At 49.3% G+C, this 21665-nt stretch overlaps 1 protein-coding gene across 1 annotated transcript in view; it reads right to left on the reverse strand.

Annotated features, from left to right (window-relative positions):
• The window catches only part of LONP2 (lon peptidase 2, peroxisomal), a 153578-nt gene that overhangs the window by 80480 nt on the left and 51433 nt on the right, over positions 1-21665 (reverse strand). Inside the window, exons 7-8 of the mRNA XM_089662888.1 lie at positions 19818-20076; positions 9155-9296 (exon numbers count right to left, since the gene is read on the reverse strand). Coding sequence (XP_089519014.1) covers positions 9155-9296; positions 19818-20076 — 401 coding nt within the window. The remainder of the gene's footprint in view (positions 1-9154; positions 9297-19817; positions 20077-21665) is intronic.

Consider the following 21665-nt stretch of genomic DNA (forward strand, 5'->3'; position numbering starts at 1 on the left):
GTGCCTAGGCGGTGTTTTTGTGTGTACAGTGCGCTGTTTTTACCAGGCAATCTGCTAGATTTGATTCCCTGAATAAAATCTAGCAGATCGCCGTTGTCAGTCTCTTCAGCGATCAACAGGTGCCAGCTTTCATCCATTGCCTGGCATCTGTTGATTGGTTTCTGCTGTGTCCAATCAGCAGGTGTATGCCCTCCCAGTGGCAGAAGTGCAAAATCACATTTATATGACCCTCCCTCTTAGACTGCAAGCTCTAACAAGAAGGGCCCTCTAATCCCTCCTGTATTCATTTGTATTGTAATTTACGTTGTAAAGCGTTGCGTACACTGTTGGCGCTACGGTGCCTTGAAAAAGTCTTCCTACCACTTGAAATGTCCCCCATGTTGTCATGTTACAACCAAAAACATCAATGTATTTTATCGGGATTGGATCTGATGGACCGACACAAAGTGGCACATATTTGTGAAGTGGAAGGAAAATGAGAAATGGTTTCCAACATTTGTGACCAATAAATCTGTGAAAAGTGTGGCGGGATTTGTATTCGGCCCCCCGGAGTCAATATTTTGTAGGACCCCGTTTGGCTGCAGTTCCAGCTGCAAGTCTTTTTGGGGATGTCTCTTTGCACATCTAGAGAGGGCCATTTCTGCCCATTCTTCTTCTTTGCAGGATCCCTCAAGCTCTGTCAGATTGGATGGAGAGCGTCTGGGAACAGCGATTTTCAGGTCTGGCCACAGATTCTCCATTGGATTTGGGACTGGACTGTAACCGGACCATTCTAACACATGAAGATGCTTTGATGTGAATCATTCCATTGTAGCTCTGGCTGGATGTTTCGGGTGGTTGTCCTGCTGGAAGGGGAACCTCCGCCCCGGTCTCCAGTCCTCTGCAGACTCTAACAGGTTCGCATCCAAGTACATGCATGCTAAGTAATGCACAGGCGTGCCTCGGTTTACAAACGCCTCAGTTAACGTAATTTTTGGTTTACAAATGAAAATCCATTGAAAATAATGCCTCGGTTTACAATTTGTTTTTGCAATACGAACAGAAAAATTGGTTTTCAATGCATTTATGAATTTTTAATCATGTCCCTGTACAGTATTTATGCCTTTAAAGTGCACTTTATAAAGAGTTTTGAACAGATAAAAGACTTTTTTATAACGTTTTTTCTGACCTCAGGAATGGATTAATTGGTTTTCAATGCATTTACAAATTTTTTTTTTAATCATGTCCCTTTATGTCTTTAAAGTGCAGTAAACAAAGAGTTTTGAACAGATAAAACTTTGACTTTTTTCTGACCTCCGGAACGGATTAATTGGTTTTCAATGCATTTACAAATTAATTTTTAATCATGTCCCTGTACAGTATTTATGACTTTAAACTGCACTTTATAAAGAGTTTTGAACACATAGAACTTTTTTTCACTTTTTTCTGACCCCCGGACTGATTAATTGGTTTTCAATGCATTTATTAATTCATTTTTAATTATGTCCTTGTACAGTATTTATGCCTTTAAAGCGCACTTTATAAAGAGTTTTGAACAGATACAATATACAATACTTTTTTAAACTTTTTTCTGACCCGCGGAACGGAATAATTGGTTTTCAGTGCATTCCTATGGGAAACCGCATTTCGGTTTACAAATTTTTCGCAATATGACAAAACCCAGAGAACGAATTAAATTCATAAACTGAGGTACTCCTGTTTTAAGGTATTTATTACTCCTCACAAAGATCACAGTGTAGCCTTACTAGTACCCTTCACTGGAAACACCTGAATTCATTAATTATTAATGTTTTTTTTGGGGGGGGCACATACTTTTGCTCATTAATTTATACTTTAAGATTGTAAGCTCTGATTCCTCCTGTATTGAACTGCATTATCTGCCCTCATGTTGTAAAGTGCTGTGTGAGCTGTTGATGCTTTATAAATTTTTAAATAAAATACATAAATTCTGCATTAGGCAGCACAGTGGCTAAATGGTTAGCACTTCCGCCTGGCAGTACTTGGGTTGTTGGTTCGAATTCCAACCACGGCGCCACCTGTCTGGAGTTTGCATGTTCTCCCTGTGCCTGTGTGGGTTTCCTCCCACACTCCAAAGACATGCTGGTAGGTTAACTGGCTCCTGTCTAAATTGTCCCTAGTATGTGTATGTATGAATGTGAGTTAGGGACCTTAGATTGTACGCCCCTTGAGGGTTAGGGACCTTAGATTGTACACCCCTTGAGGGTTAGGGACCTTAGATTGTATGCCACTTGAGGGTTAGGGACCTTAGATTGTACACCCCTTGAGGGATAGGGACCTTAGATTGTACACCCCTTGAGGGTTAGGGACCTTAGATTGTACACCCCTTGAGGGTTAGGGACCTTAGAGTGTACGCCCCTTGAGGGTTAGGGACCTTAGACTGTACACCCCTTGAGGGTTAGGGACCTTAGACTGTACACCCCTTGAGGGTTAGGGACCTTAGATTGTACGCCCCTTGAGAGTTAGGGACCTTAGATTGTACGCCCCTTGAGAGTTAGGGACCTTAGATTGTACGCCCCTTGAGAGTTAGGGACCTTAGAGTGTACGCCCCTTGAGGGTTAGGGACCTTAGACTGTACACCCCTTGAGGGTTAGGGACCTTAGATTGTACACCCCTTGAGGGTTAGGGACCTTAGACTGTACACCCCTTGAGGGTTAGGGACCTTAGATTGTACGCCCCTTGAGGGTTAGGGACCTTAGATTGTACACCCCTTGAGGGTTAGGGACCTTAGATTGTACGCCCCCTGAGGGTTAGGGACCTTAGATTGTACACCCCCTGAGGGTTAGGGACCTTAGATTGTACACCCCTTGAGGGTTAGGGCCCTTGGATTGTACGCCCCTTGAGGGTTAGGGACTGATGTGAATGTACAATATATATGTAAAGTGCTGCGTGAATTGACGGCGCTATATAAGTACCTGAAATAAATAAAAATAAATGATGATGATTACCAAACATTATACGTGTCTATAAATACAAACCATGTTCACCGATTCTGCTTTTCAAACCAATACATCCGTCCCTGCTAATTACTCCAGGGGACTAAGCGATGCATTTCTGAAATGATAATATCGGGTCAAACGTCTTTCAGCGCCCTCTGACATAACAAATTGTTCTCGGTAATTTATCCAAGTACATATCAGCATTCCCTGTCTCGGGGAATATCAGTCACCATCCCCGTCTGACAGCATTACAAAAACGGCTAATGGGGACAGACTGGAGTCAGGGAGATCAGGCAACACGCATTAAGAAGGCGATATTGGACGGCGTGTACAAGGCGATACGGCGAAGTAACGGAAAGATTAAAAAAAAAAAAATGCCTAAAAAAAAAAAATTCTGGAAAGTTCTCGGATCACAACCAGCTGTGGCAAGGAACTCGCCCCGAGGCGCAAGAAGACATTTGCACAGGGGTGCATGTGCCGAGATCGCTAATACGAACCAGAGCACCAAATACAGAGCTATTTCATACTGTCCGGTGACCTGATCTCCTCTCTGGATCAAATGAACTCCTGAAAACCACCATACTTCTCAATCAGCAGCTCTGTGTGCAGCATCTTCTTCAAGGACAAAAGGAGAGCGGAGCGGCCGACGGACGAAACTGCCAAATCACCATTATCTCAGCAAACCGGTACACGAACCTGTGTAATGGGATACCAGGCAAAGGCAGCAATTTTCAGATGCAGAATAAACAATAAGATAACCATCAATTTTTTAAACAGCTGAAAGTCAATATATAAAAAAGGGCATGCAGTGGTCTTTTCCTGGAGAATTATTTATTAAAAAAAAAAGATTTAGTATCTAACAGATCTTTATTCTGCATCCACTGGTCCTAGAGGGAGTTACATACCCTTCTTAAAAAAAAGAAAAAAGAGAAAAAAAAAAGGAAAAAAGAAAAAAAAAGAAAAAAGAAAAAAAAAGAGAAAAAAAAAAGAAAGAAAGAAAGTCCCTTCTATTGCTCTCAGCCTGCTCCAAATTCCTTTATTTTGTTGCCGCTGTGATCTGCCTTCCTGTTACAGCAGAGGTCCCCAACCTCAGGGCTGATCAGTGGTGCCGGTCCGTGGCCTGTTGGGGGCCAGGTTGTGCGGCGGGGAGGTGGGTGGCGAGTGAGCCAGCCAACCAGCACAACTTGCGCTGCTACCCTCCAACCACTAGAGGGTAGTGGCTCCCCTTCTCCCAGCACCACTACTCCCTTCACTCTCTGTGGTCATGTTGGCGACATGCGGGAAGAAGAAGAAAGAGAGATAGGGAGAAGGGGGAGAAGAAGGAGAAGGGGAGGGAGGAGAGCCAGGCTAAAGACAGGATCGCCATGGAGTACCGGTGATCAGAAGCAGAAGTTGTCTTCCCCCCTCCCTCCCCGTAGTCTTCTGGGACACATGACAGGTCCCAGAAGACTACGGGGCCATTCACAAAGCGCAGCGGGCACCTGGCTGTGAAGCTCTCAGCCTCCTCCAAATCTCAAAATTCATTTATTTTGTTGCTGACGAGATCTGCCTTCCTGTTAGGGCAGAGGCCCCCCCAACCTCGGGGCTGCAGATTGGTGCCAGTCCGAGGCCTGTTGAGGGCCGGGTTGTGCGGCGGGGTGTGGGTGGCGAGTGAGCCAGCCAACCAGCACAACTTGCGCTGCTACCCTCCAACCACTAGAGGGTAGTAGCTCCCCTTCTCCCAGCACCACTACACCTTCACTCTCTGTGGTCATGTTGGCAACATGCGAGAAGAAGAGGAAGAAGGGGGAGAAGAAGAAGGGGAGGGAGGAGAGCCAGGCTAAAGACAGGATCCCTATGGATGCTGACGTTGTCCTCCTCCCGTCCCTCCCCGTAGTCTTCTGGGACACGCGATAGGTCCCAGAAGACTATGGGGCCATTCACAAAGCGCGGCGCTTGCGCATGCGCAGTGGGCACCCGGCTGTGAAGCCGCAAGCTGTCACAGCCGGGTGCCCACACTGAAGATGCCGGCACCAGGGAGAGAAGATGGCCGGTGAAACCAGCCGTGGTGAGGACACCGCAGGACCGAGGGACAGGTAAGTGGCTGTATTTTAAAAGTCAGCAGCTACAGTTTTTGTAACTGCTGACATTTTTTTTTTTGCAGGTGGAACTCGAATTTAATGCACTTGTTCCCAGGGAACATTGTAGGCCACATTCCTCAAAATAAATGCCCAGCCCGCAAAAAAGCCGCCCTGGTGACAGATACAAATCACTCCCATCTTCATTAAAAGTCTGTTACCCTTTTCACTGCATTGGGCCAGCTTGGAACGCACTGTACGTTCCCCTAAAAGGAGCCTTTGTATTGTAATCCCGCTCCCGTTTACAAAAGCCCTCCATGTTTTTTTTTTCTTCCCAGCCTAGAACAAATGGTTACATGAACATATTAATCTGTTATCCCAACACCTCGTCATTTTCTTATGCTTTATGACCGCTCTTAAAAAAATTCAACCATAAAATGCAGAATTTTTAACCAGCCTTTTCTCAAAAACAACTCTCTAATGAAACCAATGTGGATTTTGGCAGACAAAGCTTGTTTTTTTTTTTTAAATGCTTTCCTTCGTTTTGTGTCCGTTTCAAAACTTGTACAAGAAAAAAAAAAAAAGGGAGAAAAGTAAATAAAATAATCCCTCCCGTCGCCAGCAGGTGCAGAACTGTTGTAGGTCGATAATTCAGGTCGCCTTGTGAGCGGTGTGTAAGGAAAACTCTAAACCGAACCTTCGACACATAAAGAATTCCTTATTATGTGTCCTGGGAGGCATTATTAAGGCTGCTTAAAGGATGTAAAATGCATCAGCAGGTATGAGATGGGGCGCAGCTGTCTGGAGCGAGATAAAAAAAACAACAGTCAAACGCAAAGAGAAACAAAAGGAATATTTAAAGGGAAAAAGTCGAATCAAAACGAATTTTCCAGATTTCTCTTTGAGAATCATGGGGGTGAGTACTGAGCCTATCCTCACAATGGACCAACCGCAATCCTTCATCCCAACCAACTGATGTGGAGCCAATGTAGTGACACGTCAGTATTCAGAAGCCGCATTCTTTAGGTTCTATACCCATTAGCTCAGCACCTGTTCCTAATGCGGGATAAGTGATATTGCTCAGTCCCAAAGGAACACAAACGGCACAGAAGAGTGTTCTGCATAGCATGCACTTTACTATGAGCGTATATGTGCCACAAATGAAAATAGTGGCAGAATTTACAAAAAAAAAAAAAAAAAAAAGACACCGTAGCCTTGTTCTCTTTAGTGCTGCAGGAGCTGCAGGAAATGTGGAAGCTATGTTCAAAAAGGCAAGCAGAGGGCCGAGGAGTCATGACCATCCCTCTCTGCCAATCCCTCCACTGGCCCCCATTCAGTGTCCTCCATCCCTCTCTGCCAATCCCTCCACTGGCCCCCATTCAGTGTCCTCCACCCCTTTCTGCCAATCCCTCCACTGGCCTCCACTCAAGTGTCCTCCACCCCTCTCTGCCATTCCCTCCACTGGCCCCCATTCAGTGTCCTCCACCCCTTTCTGCCAATCCCTCCACTGGCCTCGACTCAGTGTCTTCTATCCCTCTCTGCCAATCCCTCCACTGGCCTCCACTCAGTGTCCTCCATCCCTCTCTACCAATCCCTCCACTGGCCCCCATTCAGTGTCCTCCATCCCTCTCTGCCAATCCCTCCACTGGCCTCCACTCAGTGTCCTCCATCCCTCTCTGCCAATCTCTCCACTGGCCTCCACTCAGTGTCCTCCACCCCTCTCTGCCAATCCCTTCACTGGCCTCCCATTGCCCAACGGAAAATTCAAAACACTAACAATAACGTATAAAGCCATTTATAACTCTGCCCCAAATTACATCACCGATCTTGTCTCCAAATATCACCCAAACCGTACTCTCCGCTCCTCGCACAACCACCTGTTCTCTAGCTCCCTTGTCTCCTCCTCCCATGCTCGTTTCCAGGACTTCTCCAGAGCTTCCCCCATCCTCTGGAACTCTCTACCCCAATTTATCAGACTATCGCCTACTCTGCTCACTTTTAGGCGATCTCTGAAAACCTCTCTCTTCAGGGAAGCCTATCCTGCCCTCAGCTAATAATGGAATCTTCTACTCTTCCAACCAGTCCATCCCCCACAGTTACTACCTTTTGTACCACTAGCCCCTCCCTCCTAGATTGTAAGCTCCAAGGATCAGGGCCCTCCTATCCAGGGGCAGACTGACCATTTGGAAACTCGGGCACTGCCCGAGGGCCCGGGGTCAGTAGGGGGCCCCATGAGATGCCCCTGGTACCTTTTTCATAGGCGTTTTTGAATTTGGGTAAGGACACAGGGGCCCCATGATCCCCTATTGCCCGGGGGCCCCATGAGTTGTCAGTCCGCCCCTGCTCCTATCCCTCTTGTATTGAACTGTATTGTTGCTGTATTGTCTCCCGTTATATTGTAAAGCGCTGAGCAAACTGTTGGCACCATAAATCCTGTATAATAATCATAGGGTGCCTGCAGGTGAACCAGGGGCTAACTGGCAACTTTTGGCCCAGGGGGCAACTACAACCCAGAAGCCTGTGGTACAGTGACTCGGGGACCCTCCTGCTCTGCCTCTTTCCTGCCTCCTCCAGACCAAGGCTGAAGCTATGTGCCAGGCACTTTCTGTACACCAAGTACGTCGGACTGGACGGCGCTTGCTGAACTGGCTCCAGGTTCCCGAATTGGCCAACAAGGGGGAGCCAGGGTGGCTTGATCGGGGGAGAAGAGCATCCGGTGGGGCCAGCCTCTGGTTGGACATGGAGCCAGCCTCTGGTAAAAGACACGGCATGCACCATCCATGCCGGGGGGGGGGGGGGGGGGGGTGTTGCTGGCCTGCACTCTGTCCTCGTACACATTACGCACTCAGTAGGACACCGCCGAGGACTTTTTACTCCTCATCACCAGGAAGTCAGTAGGCATGTCTGTGGTGAAGCAGTGCAGCATGTTTATAGGACATCAGAGCGGCCCAGGGAGGTGGCTGAATGTTTAATGATTTACCCTGTTGTGCATCTCTGGTAGAGCAGCAAGGCTTTGCCTCCTCATGTCTGAGCTGCACAACTGATTAATAGTGACTGAATGAATGGTGGAAGAATGACCCAAAAAGAAGGAGGAGAGGTTGAGGACGCACAGATCCACAGAATGAATGAGGGTGAGGAATGGAGATCCCTCCACAGCAGGTCCCCAGGTACAGCTCTCTCTCCAGCAAGGAGAACAGCGACGAGCACGGTAGTTATATCACCAAATCTTACTCCAAACCAGACAAGAAAAGCAAATCAGAAGCAGCAGAGCCTCAGATGATATCACACTGCCAATATACAGCGATGAGTAACATTTTATGATGGTCAGAGCCTATCATAGAGGTGACCTAACGCGGTGATACATACCAAGGGACCCAGAGAGTTTAATACAGATGTGACCAGACGCTGTGACACCTGTTCAAGGAACCAGTGGTGTATAGGAACCTGGCCTGAACTGGGAGCAGATGACCTGATTATACCTGATGAGACAGGATTAATCTCAAATGCGTGTTTAAAGCGCGCTTCTGGTGAGTGTGCACTTCGCTTATTCAGACACATCATCTGTCACCCCTGGATCAGTTACCCATACACGCTGAATGTGATCTTCACGTTTTTTATTTTTTGGGATAATTTATCAATATATATGTAAAGCGCTCCATAAATTGACGGCGCTATATAAGTCCCTGAAATAAATAAATAACTCAAATTTAGAATGGTATTACCATTGCAGGACTGGAGACAGGGACCATGACAGCATATAGACCAGGCAATGGATTGAACTCTGTCCAACTCCACTACAAACCAATGTGTTTTAGATGGCGATGCGGTTTTAATGCTCAGTTTTCACAGTCTGCACCCAAATCCTCTAGGCTGCTTGTAGTTCATAGCTAAAGCAAATAATAGAACTAAAAACCTCATTTTTTGCTTTACAGTAGAAGATTATGTGGTGCTGTAGATATATTCAGACTGCGGTAGTTGTTTATACATTTCCTACGAATTGCTTACACTCGTGTGAGATTTACTGAGCTGGAGTTAGAAATGTCTTATCTCCCAGTTTATCGTGAACCCCATTGAACATTATTATGTAATAGCAGAAAGTGATGATGTTGCAATGTGAGATGATCCATGCGGGTAATTTACCTCCAGTAGTGCGGCTGCTGGGTCCCCCTGCAGGCTTTTGCCCAGCTTGTCCACTTCATCTAGGAGGAAAACCGGGTTATTCACGCCGACGATCTTCAGTCCATTTATTATACGGCCAGGCATGCTGCCCACGTAGGTACGTCTGGAAAACACAGGACACCGGATAAACAATACATACTCAATATATGGGCACCTACAGGGGCGGACTGACCATTTGGAAACTTGGGCACTGCCCGAGGGCCCAGTGTGAGTAGGGGGCCCCATGAGATGCCCCTGGTACCTTTTTCATAGGCTTTTTGGAGTTTGGGCAAGGACACAGGGGCCCCATGATCCCATATTGCCCGGGGGCCCCATGAGTTGTCAGTCCGCCCCTGGGCACCTATATGTACTATAAACCTCCCCCTGCATAACATACAGTGCATTCAGAAAGTATTCAGACCCCCATCACTTTTTAAAATGTTGCAGCCTGATACTACAGTTGTTTAATCTACCGTATTTTTCGCTCCATAAGGCGCACTTTTTTCTCCCCAAAAAAGGGGGGAAAATGTCAGTGCGTCTTATGGAGCGAATATGGAGCGGCCGGTCCGGTATTTCCACCGCGGCCGTGTCAGAATACCGGGCCGGCCGCTCAGTTCTGCAGCGGGACCTTATGGAGATGCCTGCTGACCTTTGGGGAGGTGGGGAGCGGGTACCTGAATTTGACAGGTACCCGCTCTTACTTTGTTCTTTGATCTTACCTGTTCCTCTATCCAGCGGCGCGCTGTCTTCCCGGCTTCTGTAGTGTGGGCACTGGGCATGACAGCCGGGTGCCCAGTGCGCATGCGCAAGAAGCGGTGCGCTTTGTGAATGGTAAGGCGGTACCTGGGACACATGACAGATCCCATAAGCCGCCGGACCAATCACAAAGCGCAAGTGCTTCTCGCTCATGCGCACTGGGCACCCGGCTGTCATGCCGAGCGCCATTACAGAAGCCGGGAAGACAGCGCGCGGCTGGATCGAGGAACAGGTAAGCTCAAACAAAAACTCTGCGGAAGTAAGAGCGGGTACCTGTCAAATTCAGGTACCCGCTCCCCACCTCCCCAAAGGTCAGCAGTCATCTGTACTGTCCGCAGTCTCTGGTCATCTCTGTGCTGTCCGCAGTCTCTGGTCATCCCTGTGCTGTCCGCAGTCTCTGGTCATCCCTGTGCTGTCCGCAGTCTCTGGTCATCCCTGTGCTGTCCGCAGTCTCTGGTCATCCCTGTGCTGTCCGCAGTCTCTGGTCATCCCTGTGATGTCCGCAGTCTCTGGTCATCCCTGTGCTGTCCGCAGTCTCTGGTCATCCCTGTGCTGTCCGCAGTCTCTGGTCATCCCTGTGCTGTCCGCAGTCTCTGGTCATCCCTGTGCTGTCCGCAGTCTCTGGTCATCTCTGTGCTGTCCGCAGTCTCTGGTCATCCCTGTGCTGTCCGCAGTCTCTGGTCATCCCTGTGATGTCCGCAGTCTCTGGTCATCTCTGTGCTGTCCGCAGTCTCTGGTCATCTCTGTGCTGTCCGCAGTCTCTGGTCATCCCTGTGCTGTGTCTGCAGTCCATTAGTTCAGAATTTTTTTTTCCTGTTTTCTGCCTCTAAAACCTAGGTGCGTCTTATGGAGCGAAAAATACGGTAATTTTTTCTTCTCATTAAAGTGGAGCTCCACCCAAAAGGGGAAGTTTCGCTTTAAGGACTGCTCCCCCGCTCCCCATTAAGGATTGGCACCTTGGGAGCAGGTACCCGAATTTGACAGGTACCCGCTCCCACTTCCGGTTCAATCGCCTAAGCAACCAGAAGTGGAAGGTGTCTTCCCTCCCCCCTGTAGTCTTATGGACAGGTGACAGGTCCCAGAAGACTACAGGACCATTCATGAAGCGCAGAGCTACTCACGCATGCGCAGTGGGTACCCGGCTGTGAAGCCACAAGCTGTCACAGCCGGGTGCCCACACTGAAGATGCTGGCCTCCTGGAATACAGGACGGCCGGTGAAACGGGCTGCGGGGGACACACCACGGGACCAAGGGACAGGTAAGTGGCTGTTATTTAAAAGTCAGCAGCTACAGTTTTTGTAGCTGCTGACTTTTATTTTTTGACAGCGTGAGTGGAACTCTGCTTTAAAGTGTTACTAGACACACAACAGTACAATCAGTCTGTATATGCAGCAAAGCATGCTTGTTATACCCACTGTGGAATCTAAGGGGTTAACAGTCAACATTGTGTAAAAAGGCTGTTTGATGCGGTCTTCTCTGATCCTCCTCTTTTTCTACTGTCCCCAATCCATAAGCTGATAGAACAGGGCCTTGGGAGCAAGCTGCATATGCTCAGTTTGGTGTGCATTGATAGAAAGTTTTTTTTTTCTTGGAAGGGTGCATGTGATCAGCACAGGGCCAATCAGCACTGTCCAGCCAGAGGGGTCAGGGGGTTATGCAGCCTCATAAGACAATCAGGGGAGAATGAAAACACCTCCTACAAGCTTTAACCAGTGTTCTGCTGGACACTGATAGAAGTCACAAGACTGCTCTATACTGCTGATGAGAAAAGGTATTTAGCAGTTTATATTTACTAAAATAATTGCATTTCCATGTTCTGTGTACTGTGGGAGACCAGATATAGTGAATGCAGGGTCCGGGGAGACCAGATATAGTGAATGCAGAGTCCGGGGAGAGCGGATATAGTGAATGCAGAGTACGTGGAGAGCGGATATAGTGAACGCCGCTTCCGGGGAGAGCGGATATAGTGAATGCGGGGTCCGGGGAGAGCGGATATAGTGAATGCGGGGTCCGTGGAGAGCGGATATAGTGAATGCGGGGTCCGGGGAGAGCGGATATAGTGAATGCAGGGTCCGGGTAGAGCGGATATAGTGAATGCGGGGTCCGGGGAGAGCGGATATAGTGAATGCGGGGTCCGGGGAGAGCGGATATAGTGAATGTGGGGTCCGGGTAGAGCGGATATAGGGAATGCGGGGTCCGGGGAGACTGGATATAGTGAATGCAGGGTCCGGGGAGAGCAGATATAGTGAATGCGGGGTCCGGGGAGAGCGGATATAGTGAACGCCTGGTCCGGGGAGACCATATATAGTGAATGCTGGGTCTGGGGAGACCGGATATAGTGAACGCCGGGTCCGAGGAGACCATATATAGTGAACGCCGGGTCTGGGGAGAGCGGATATAGAGAATGCAGGGTCCGGGGAGAGCGGATATAGGGATTGCGGGGTCCGGGGAGAGCGGATATAGTGAATGCGGGGTCTGGGGAGAGCGGATATAGTGAATGCAGGGTACGGGGAGAGTGGATATAGTGAATGCGGGGTCTGGGGAGAGCGGATATAGTGAACGCCGGGTCCGGGGACACCATATATAGTGAACGCCGGGTCCGGGGAGAGCAGATATAGTGAATGCAGGGTCCGGGGAGAGCGGATATAGTGAATGCGGGGTCCGGGGAGAGCGGATATAGTGAATGCAGGGTCCGGGGAGAGCGGATATAGTGAATGCAGGGTCCGGAGAGACCGGATATAGTGAACGCCGGGTCTGGGGAGACCAGATATAGTGAATGCCGAGTCCGGGGAGACCGGATATAGTGAACGCCGGGTCCGGGGAGAGTGGATATAGTGAATGCGGGGTCCGGGGAGAGTGGATATAGTGAATGCAGGGTCCGGGGAGACCGGATATAGTGAATGCCGAGTCCGGGGAGACCGGATATAGTGAACGCCGGGTCCGGGGAGAGCGGATATAGTGAATACCGGGTCTGGGGAGAGCGTATATAGTGAATGCGGGGTCCGGGGAGAGTGGATATAGTGAATGGTGGGGTCCGGGGAGAGCGGATATAGTGGATGCGGGGTCCGGGGAGAGCGGATATAGTGAATGCAGGGTCCGGGGAGAGCGGATATAGTGAATGCAGGGTCCGGGGAGACCGGATATAGTGAATGCCAGGTCTGGGGAGAGCGGATATAGTGAATGCAGGGTCTGGGGAGAGCGGATATAGTGAATGCAGGCATTGAGAAATACTGTGTGAGCTGTGATTGGTCACAGCTTGTCACATGGTACAAGGCTGTTGAGAATAGCCTTGGACCATGTGACCTCTGTGATCATTCACAGATTTCACACGTAGTAGCAAATGTTGTCAGAAGTGACATCTTGCTTACTACTCTGCATCTGATCACTGATTGGTTCACTTAAATGAGTTGTGCTACTGGCCACCGTATGCGATGAGGGGATCATTTTCACCTCAGCATGAAAACACCTCTGTTTGCTGCCTTTGCAGGTTAAGCGGGAGTGATAGGGGAGGTAGTTAAAACACATCTCAACCACATGATTTTACTGCCCCTCAATTGTGAATCTAAACAAGCGCTTAAAGTGGATCTGTACTTCACATACATTATTATTATTATTATACAGGATTTATATTATTATTATTATACAGGATTTATGGTGCAACAGTTTGCTCAGCACTTTACAATATAACGGGAGACAATACAGCAACAATACAGTTCAATACAAGAGGGATAGGAGGGCCCTGATCCTTGGAGCTTACAATCTAGGAGGGAGGGGCTAGTGGTACAAAAGGTAGTAACTGTGGGGGATGGACTGTTTGGAAGAGTAGAAGATTCCAGTATTAGCTGAGTGCAGGATAGGCTTCCCTGAAGAGAGAGGTTTTCAGAGATCGCCTAAAAGTGGGCAGAGTAGGCGATAGTCTGATAAATTGGGGTAGAGAGTTCCAGAGGATGGGGGAAGCTCTGGAGAAGTCCTGGAGATGAGCATGGGAGGAGGAGACAAGGGAGCTAGAGAGCAGTAGGTCGTGGGAGGAGCGGAGAGTACGGTTTGGGTGATATTTAGAGACAAGATCGGTGATGTAATTTGGGGCGGAGTTATAAATGGCTTTATACGTTATTGTTAGTGTTTTGAATTTTATCCGTTGGGCAACGGGAAGCCAGTGGAGGGATTGGCAGAGAAGGGTGGAGGCCGGTGGAGGGATTGGCAGAGAGGGGTGGAGGACACTGAGTGGAGGTCAGTGGAGGGATTGGCAGAGAGGGGTGGAGGACACTGAGTGGAGGCCAGTGGAGGGATTGGCAGAGAGGGGTGGAGGACACTGAGTGGAGGCCAGTGGAGGGATTGGCAGAGAGGGGTGGAGGCCGGTGGAGGGATTGGCAGAGAGGGGTGGAGGACACTGAATGGGGGTCAGTGGAGGGATTGGCAGAGAGGGATGGAGGACACTGAATGGGGGCCAGTGGAGGGATTGGCAGGGAGGGATGGAGGACACTGAATGGGGGCCAGTGGAGGGATTGGCAGAGAGGGATGGAGGACACTGAGTGGAGGCCAGTGGAGGGATTGGCAGAGAGGGGTGGAGGACACTGAGTGGAGGCCAGTGGAGGGATTGGCAGAGAGTGGTGGAGGACACTGAGTGGAGGCCAGTGGAGGGATTGGCAGAGAGGGGTGGAGGACAATGAGTGGAGGCCAGTGGAGGGATTTGCAGGGAGGGGTGGAGGACACTGAATGGGGGCCAGTGGAGAGATTGGCAGGGAGGGATGGAGGACACTGAATGGGGGCCAGTGGAGGGATTTGCAGAGAGGGGTGGCAGATACATATAATAACATAGCAGAGTAAACATTCGGTTGAAGAAAACAATACATTGGGTGGCAGGAAAGAAAAATCACCCGATTCCCAAATCAACACTGACTGTATCGATGGGGTTATTGTGTTCTGCTGGCAGGGAGCCTTCCTTGCCAGCATCACACAATGAGCACTGCTAGCGGCAATCAATCGCATTTAAAAAACCAGGCAGCCTGCTTGTACCACAGTCGATCGATGGATCAACCTGGGTACAACCAGCCTGCCCATAGATGGATGGAATCTCGGCCAGTCCCTGTTGAACAGGCTGAGATTCAATCCATCCATCTATAGGCAGAATTAAGAGGGGGTCCAAGGTGATCAGCATTACCAGGAGGTATAGCAGAAAGACCTGACCACTTGAGTCCCCAAGAGATAACAAAAATCTGGGGAATTCCCCGCCATATTCAACCCATTTTCTTCCTAAAACTTGCACTGATAAAAATTACACAGACTGAATGGACACCCCACTCAGTGGCACCACTTTCTCAATTTTTTGGAAAGGATATATTTTTTTGTTTGTTCCGATGAAAAGCCAATGTTTTCCCTGCCCCGCTTCAGAGGTATTGGCATTGCTTGGCAACAACACAGCCAAGCTTGATGTAGACGGTTGTCTCTACACGCGCCATCTTGGATCTGCGGTCTTTGGATACAACGAGCGTATCGGGTGAATTTTCTTATCTGGTGTAACAGGCGGATGTACAGCGAATGTACCGGCTCCTATGTGTGTACTCATATCCGTAAACTAGACGCTTTGCTGGATTCATCTTTATCTACAGTCATACTTCTGCTACTACGTGAAAATTCCTCACATGAAAAATGGGCCAAATCTCCTCTCAGCTCACCGCCAATGTTTATTTTTCAAACCACAAGGCCAGAACAAGTTACATTAAACGTGTAATAAATCAAGTTCTCGTGCCAACATGGCTGGGGAGGGTAGGTGTTTAAAGGGCAACTCTAGGTAACGTAATCATTGAAAGGCTTGGCCATCTTGGAGATACAACACGAGTGAAAAAAAAAAAAAAAAAAGTCAGAAAGTTCAACAACGTTACTTAAATTTTCATTGTAAAATAAATCCGTTCAGCCATATTGAACAGGTCTTGGTTACTGGAAACTAAGTGGAGCTGCAGCCTCCTTTCACATGGCCCTGTAAGATTTAAAGGATCAGTCTGCGTTGTCACCCTGGGATAGGAAATTACGGCTATAATCACCAAATTGAGAATATTGGATAAAATGCTGGAAAAATAAAAACATATGCGGTCACTGCATCCGAAAGAAGGGTAAACTACCAAATATTACATTGTTAGGGTGTTTATATGTTTTGATTTTGTTACACATATGCCTCATGTACAGCAATGGAACTACAAGGACATGACCCCGAGGAAAGGGGCAGCACCCATCTTGTGTACATGGGGTCTGCAATATAAAGAGCGGTCTAATAGAAGGAAGGCGTGGACTGAATCTTGTGCTGCTTCACAGTGAGCTGGTTTGTTGTCGTTTTATTGCAGAACAGATGACTATTCATAAGTCTAAACAGGCTCATGTGATCATCATCATAATATCATGGACCAAAAAAACAATAAAAGATACAAAAACAACTTTCATAGAACAGAAGTTGAGCCTTAAAAAAAAAAAAAAAAAAAAAGACATTTAAAGTGTTACTAAACCCAAAACCCTGCATTTACTATATTCGCTCTCCCCAGACCCCGCATTCAATACATCCGCTCTCCCCAGACCCCGCATTCACTATATCCGCTCTCCCTGGACCCTGCATTCAATACATCCGCTCTCCCTGGACCCTGCATTCACTATATCCGCTCTCCCTGGACCCTGCATTCACTATATCCGCTCTCCCTGGACCCTGCATTCAATACATCCGCTCTCCCCGGACCCCGCATTCAATACATCCGCTCTCCCTGGACCCTGCATTCACTATATCCGCTCTCCCCGGACCCTGCATTCACTATATCCGCTCTCCCTGCACCCCGCATTCACTATATCCGCTCTCCCCGGACCCTGCATTCACTATATCCGCTCTCCCTGCACCCCGCATTCACTATATCCGCTCTCCCCGGACCCCGCATTCACTATATCCGCTCTCCCCGGACCCCACATTCACTATATCCGCTCTCCCCGAACCCCGCATTCACTATATCCGCTCTCCCCGGACCCCGCATTCACTATATCTGCTCTCCCCGGACCCCGCATTCACTATATCTGCTCTCCCCGGACCCCGCATTCACTATATCCGCTCTCCCCGGACCCTGCATTCACTATATCTGCTCTCCCCGGACCCCGCATTCACTATATCCGCTCTCCCCGGACCCTGCATTCACTATATCCGCTCTCCCTGCACCCCGCATTCACTATATACGCTCTCCCCGGACCCCGCATTCACTATATCCGCTCTCCCCGGACCCCGCATTCACTATATATGGTCTCCCCAGACCCTGCATTCAGTATATCCACTCTCCCCAGACCCTGCATTCACTATATCCGCTCTCCCCGGACCCCGCATTCACTATATCCGCTCTCCCCGGACCCCGCATTCACTATATCCGCTCTCCCCGGACCCCGCATTCACTATATCCGCTCTCCCCGGACCCTGCATTCACTATATCCGCTCTCCCTGAACCCTGCATTCACTATATCCGCTCTCCCCGGACCCCGCATTCACTATATCCGCTCTCCCCGGACCCCGCATTCACTATATATGGTCTCCCCAGACCCTGCATTCAGTATATCCACTCTCCCCAGACCCTGCATTCACTATATCCGCTCTCCCCGGACCCCGCATTCACTATATCCGCTCTCCCCGGACCCCGCATTCACTATATCCGCTCTCCCCGGACCCCGCATTCACTATATCCGCTCTCCCCGGACCCTGCATTCACTATATCCGCTCTCCCTGAACCCTGCATTCACTATATCCGCTCTCCCCGGACCCCGCATTCACTATATCCGCTCTCCCCGGACCCCGCATTCACTATATCCGCTCTCCCCGGACCCTGCATTCACTATATCCGCTCTCCCTGAACCCTGCATTCACTATATCCGCTCTCCCCGGACCCAGCATTCACTATATCCGCTCTCCCCAGACCCTGCATTCAGTATATCCACTCTCCCCAGACCCTGCATTTACTATATCCGCTCTCCCCGGACCCCGCATTCACTATATCCGCTCTCCCCGGACCCTGCATTCACTATATCCGCTCTCCCCGGGCCCCGCATTCACTATATCCACTCTCCCCGGACCCTGCATTCACTATATCCGCTCTCCCCGGACCCCGCATTCACTATATCCGCTCTCCTCGGACCCCGCATTCACTATATCCGCTCCCCCCGGACCCCGCATTCAGTATATCCGCTCTCCCCAGACCCTGCATTCAGTACATCCGCTCTCCCCGGACCCTGCATTCACTATATCCGCTCTCCCCGGACCCCGAATTCACTATATCCGCTCTCCCCGGACCCCGCATTCACTATATCCGCTCTCCCCGGACCCCGCATTCACTATATCCCCTCTCCCCGGACCCCGCATTCACTATATCCCCTCTCCCCGGACCCCGCATTCACTATATCCGCTCTCCCCGGACCCCGCATTCACTATATCCGCTCTCCCCGGACCCCGCATTCACTATATCCACTCTCCCCGGACCCTGCATTCACTATATCTGGTCTCTCCGGACCCCGCATTCACTATATCCACTCTCCCCGGACCCTGCATTCACTATATCTGGTCTCCCACAGTACACAGAACAAGGAAGTGTAATTATTTTAGTAAATATAAACTGCTAAATACCTTTTCTCATCAGTAGTAGGACACTGTTTTTCGATGGTCTTATTGACTATCATGTCTATATAGGCACTGTGCACATGCTCAGTTTGGAGTGTATTGCAAGAAAGTGTTTTTTTTTTTTTTTTTTTGAGAGAGAGAGAGAGAGAGAGAGAGAGAGAGAGAGTGCATGCGATCAGCACAGGGCTCTTCCTCTTCCTGCAAAATTATTCAGTGCTTGGCCAGACACTAATAGAAGTCACAAGACTCTATACTGCTGATGAGAAAAGGTATTTAGCAGTTCGTATTTACTAAACTAATTGCATTTCCATGTCCTGTGTACTGTGGGAGACCAGATATAGTGAATGCGGGGTCCGGGGAGACCAGATATAGTGAATGCGGGGTCCAAGGCGAGTGGATATAGTGAATGCAGGGTCTGGGGAGAGCGGATATAGTGAATGCTGGGTCCGGGGAGAGCGGATATAGTGAATGCGGGGTCCGGGGAGACCAGATATAGTGAATGCGGGGCCGAGGAGAGCGGATATAGTGAATGCAGGGTCCAGGGAGACTAGATCTAGTGAATGCGGGGTCCGGGGAGACCAGATCTAGTGAATGCGGGGACCAGGGAGAGCAGATATAGTGAATGCAGGGTCCGGGGAGACCAGATATAGTGAATGCGGGGTCCGCGGAGAGCGGATATAGTGAATGCGGGGTCCGGGGAGACCGGATATAGTGAATGCAGGGTCCGGGGAGAGCGGATATAGTGAATGCAGGGTCCGGGGAGAGCGGATATAGTGAATGCGGGGTCCTTGGAAAGTGGATATAGTGAATGCAGTGTCCGGGGAGAGAGGATATAGTGAATGCAGGGTCTGGGGAGAGCGGATATAGTGAATGCGGGGACCAGGGAGAGCGGATATAGTGAATGCGGGGACCAGGGAGAGCGGATATAGTGAATGCGAGGTCCTGGGAGAGAGGATATAGTGAATGCGAGGTCCTGGGAGAGAGGATATAGTGAATGCAGGGTCCTTGGAGAGCGGATATATGAATGTGGGGTCCTGGGAGAGAGGATATAGTGAATGCAGGGTCCGGGGAGAGCAGATATAGTGAATGCGGGGTCCGGGGAGAGCGGATATAGTGACTGCGGGGTCCAGGGAGTGCAGATATAGTGAATGAAGGTTCTGGGGAGAGCGGATATAGTGAATGCGGGACCCCGAGTTTAGTAACACTTTAATGTGATGATTGGACTTAAACAAGATCAGAGACCTGTACCTGCAATCTGCTTACCTGTGTCCACGGATGTCAGACTGGTCACACACTCCACCCAAAGCAATCCTGTGGAACTCTCTGCCCAAAGTCTTCGCAATGGATCTTCCTACACTGGTTTTGCCCACACCAGGGGGTCCAACGAAGCAAAGGATGGGGCCCTTGAGGTTGTTCTTGAGCTGCCGTACAGCCAGATATTCTAGAACCCTCTTTTTCAGCTTTGCCATGGCATAGTGATCATTATCCAGGAGAATCCGTGCAGCGCGGATATCCAAGCGATCTGCAACAGATATACAGAGCTTTTTGCTTTGGGTTGCATAAGTAAAAATTACACAGTTAAAAAAAAAAAAAAAAGACATTTGCATGCAGGAGGAACCATTTTAAAATAAATTTATGGGGTTTTTCATTATTAATTGAAAACACAGTGCCTATTCTTCCCTCCAAATTGGGCCCAAAGTGGCAATATTTTGTATGGCCGCCATTATTTTCCAGCACTGCCTAAACCCTCTTGGGCATGGAGGTCACCAGAGCTTCACAGGTTGCCACTGGAGTCCTCTTCCACTCCTCCATGACGACATCACGGAGCTGGTGGATGTTAGAGACCTTGCACTCCTCCACCTTCCATTTGAGGAGGCCCCACAGATGCTCAATAGGGTTTAGGTCTGGAGACATGCTTGGCCAGTCCATCACCTTTACCCTCAGCTTCTATAGCAAGGCAGTGGTGGTCTTGGAGGTGTGTTTGGGGTCGTTATGTTGGAATACTGCCCTGCGGCCCAGTCTCCGAAGGAATCATGTTCTGCTTCAGTAGGTCACAGTACATGTTGGCATTCATGGTTTCCTCAATGAACTGTAGCTCCCCAGTGCCAGCAGCACTCATGTAGCCCCAGACCATGACACTCCCACCACCATGGGGCCCCAGACCATGACACTCCCACCACCATGCTTGACTGTAGGCAAGACACACTTGTCTTTGTACTCCTCACCTGGTTGCCACCACACACGCTTGACACCATCTGAACCAAATCAGTTGATCTTGGTGTCATCAGACCACAGAACATGGTTCCAGTAATCCATGTCCTTAGTCTGCTTGTCTTCAGCAAACTGTTTGCTGGCTTTCTTGGTCATCATCTTTAGAAGAGGCTTCCTTCTGGGATGACAGCCATGCAGACCAATGTGATGCAGTGTGCAGCGTATGGTCTGAGCACTGACAGGCTGACCCCCCACCCCTTCACCCTCTGCAGCAATGCTGGCAGCACTCATACGTCTATTTCCCAAAGACAACCTCTGGATATGACGCTGAGCACGTGCACTCAACTTCTTGTGGCGACCATGGCGAGGCCTGTTCTGAGTGGATCCTGTCCTGTTAAGCCGCTGTATGGTCTTGGCCACCGTGCTGCAGCCCAGTTTCAGGGTCAGCATGCCCAAAATATGCAGTGCCATGGAAGGAACCCCATCTCCATGACAGCTGGGTGAGATGGTGTAAGATTAGCATAGCTATAAATATTGGCGGGAGATCTAACCATTCCCTTCGCTACAAAATACAAAAAGTTATTTTTCTTCTTATGGCCGCTAGAGCAATATCCCATGACAGATAAAACTTGTGCCCTCACCTCCACAAACCTGGCATTTTCTAACCCTTCCACACTCCATCCAAAAAAAGAAAGCAATGGTTGGAGTTCCACTTTAGCTCCTGTACACTCCCCAGCCACTTTATTAGGTACAACTTGCTACCCGGTGTGGTCTTCTGCTGCTGTAGCCCATCTGCTTCAATGTTCGACGCGTTGTGCGTTCAGAGATGGTATTGCATACCTTGGTTGTAACGAGTGGTTGAGTTACTGTTGCCTTTCTATCATCTGAAACCAGTCTGCC

Source organism: Staurois parvus, unplaced genomic scaffold (genome assembly GCF_062004578.1).
Source record: "Staurois parvus isolate SC_StPar_1 unplaced genomic scaffold, SC_StPar_1.0 ptg001581l, whole genome shotgun sequence".
Lineage (NCBI taxonomy): Eukaryota > Metazoa > Chordata > Amphibia > Anura > Ranidae > Staurois > Staurois parvus.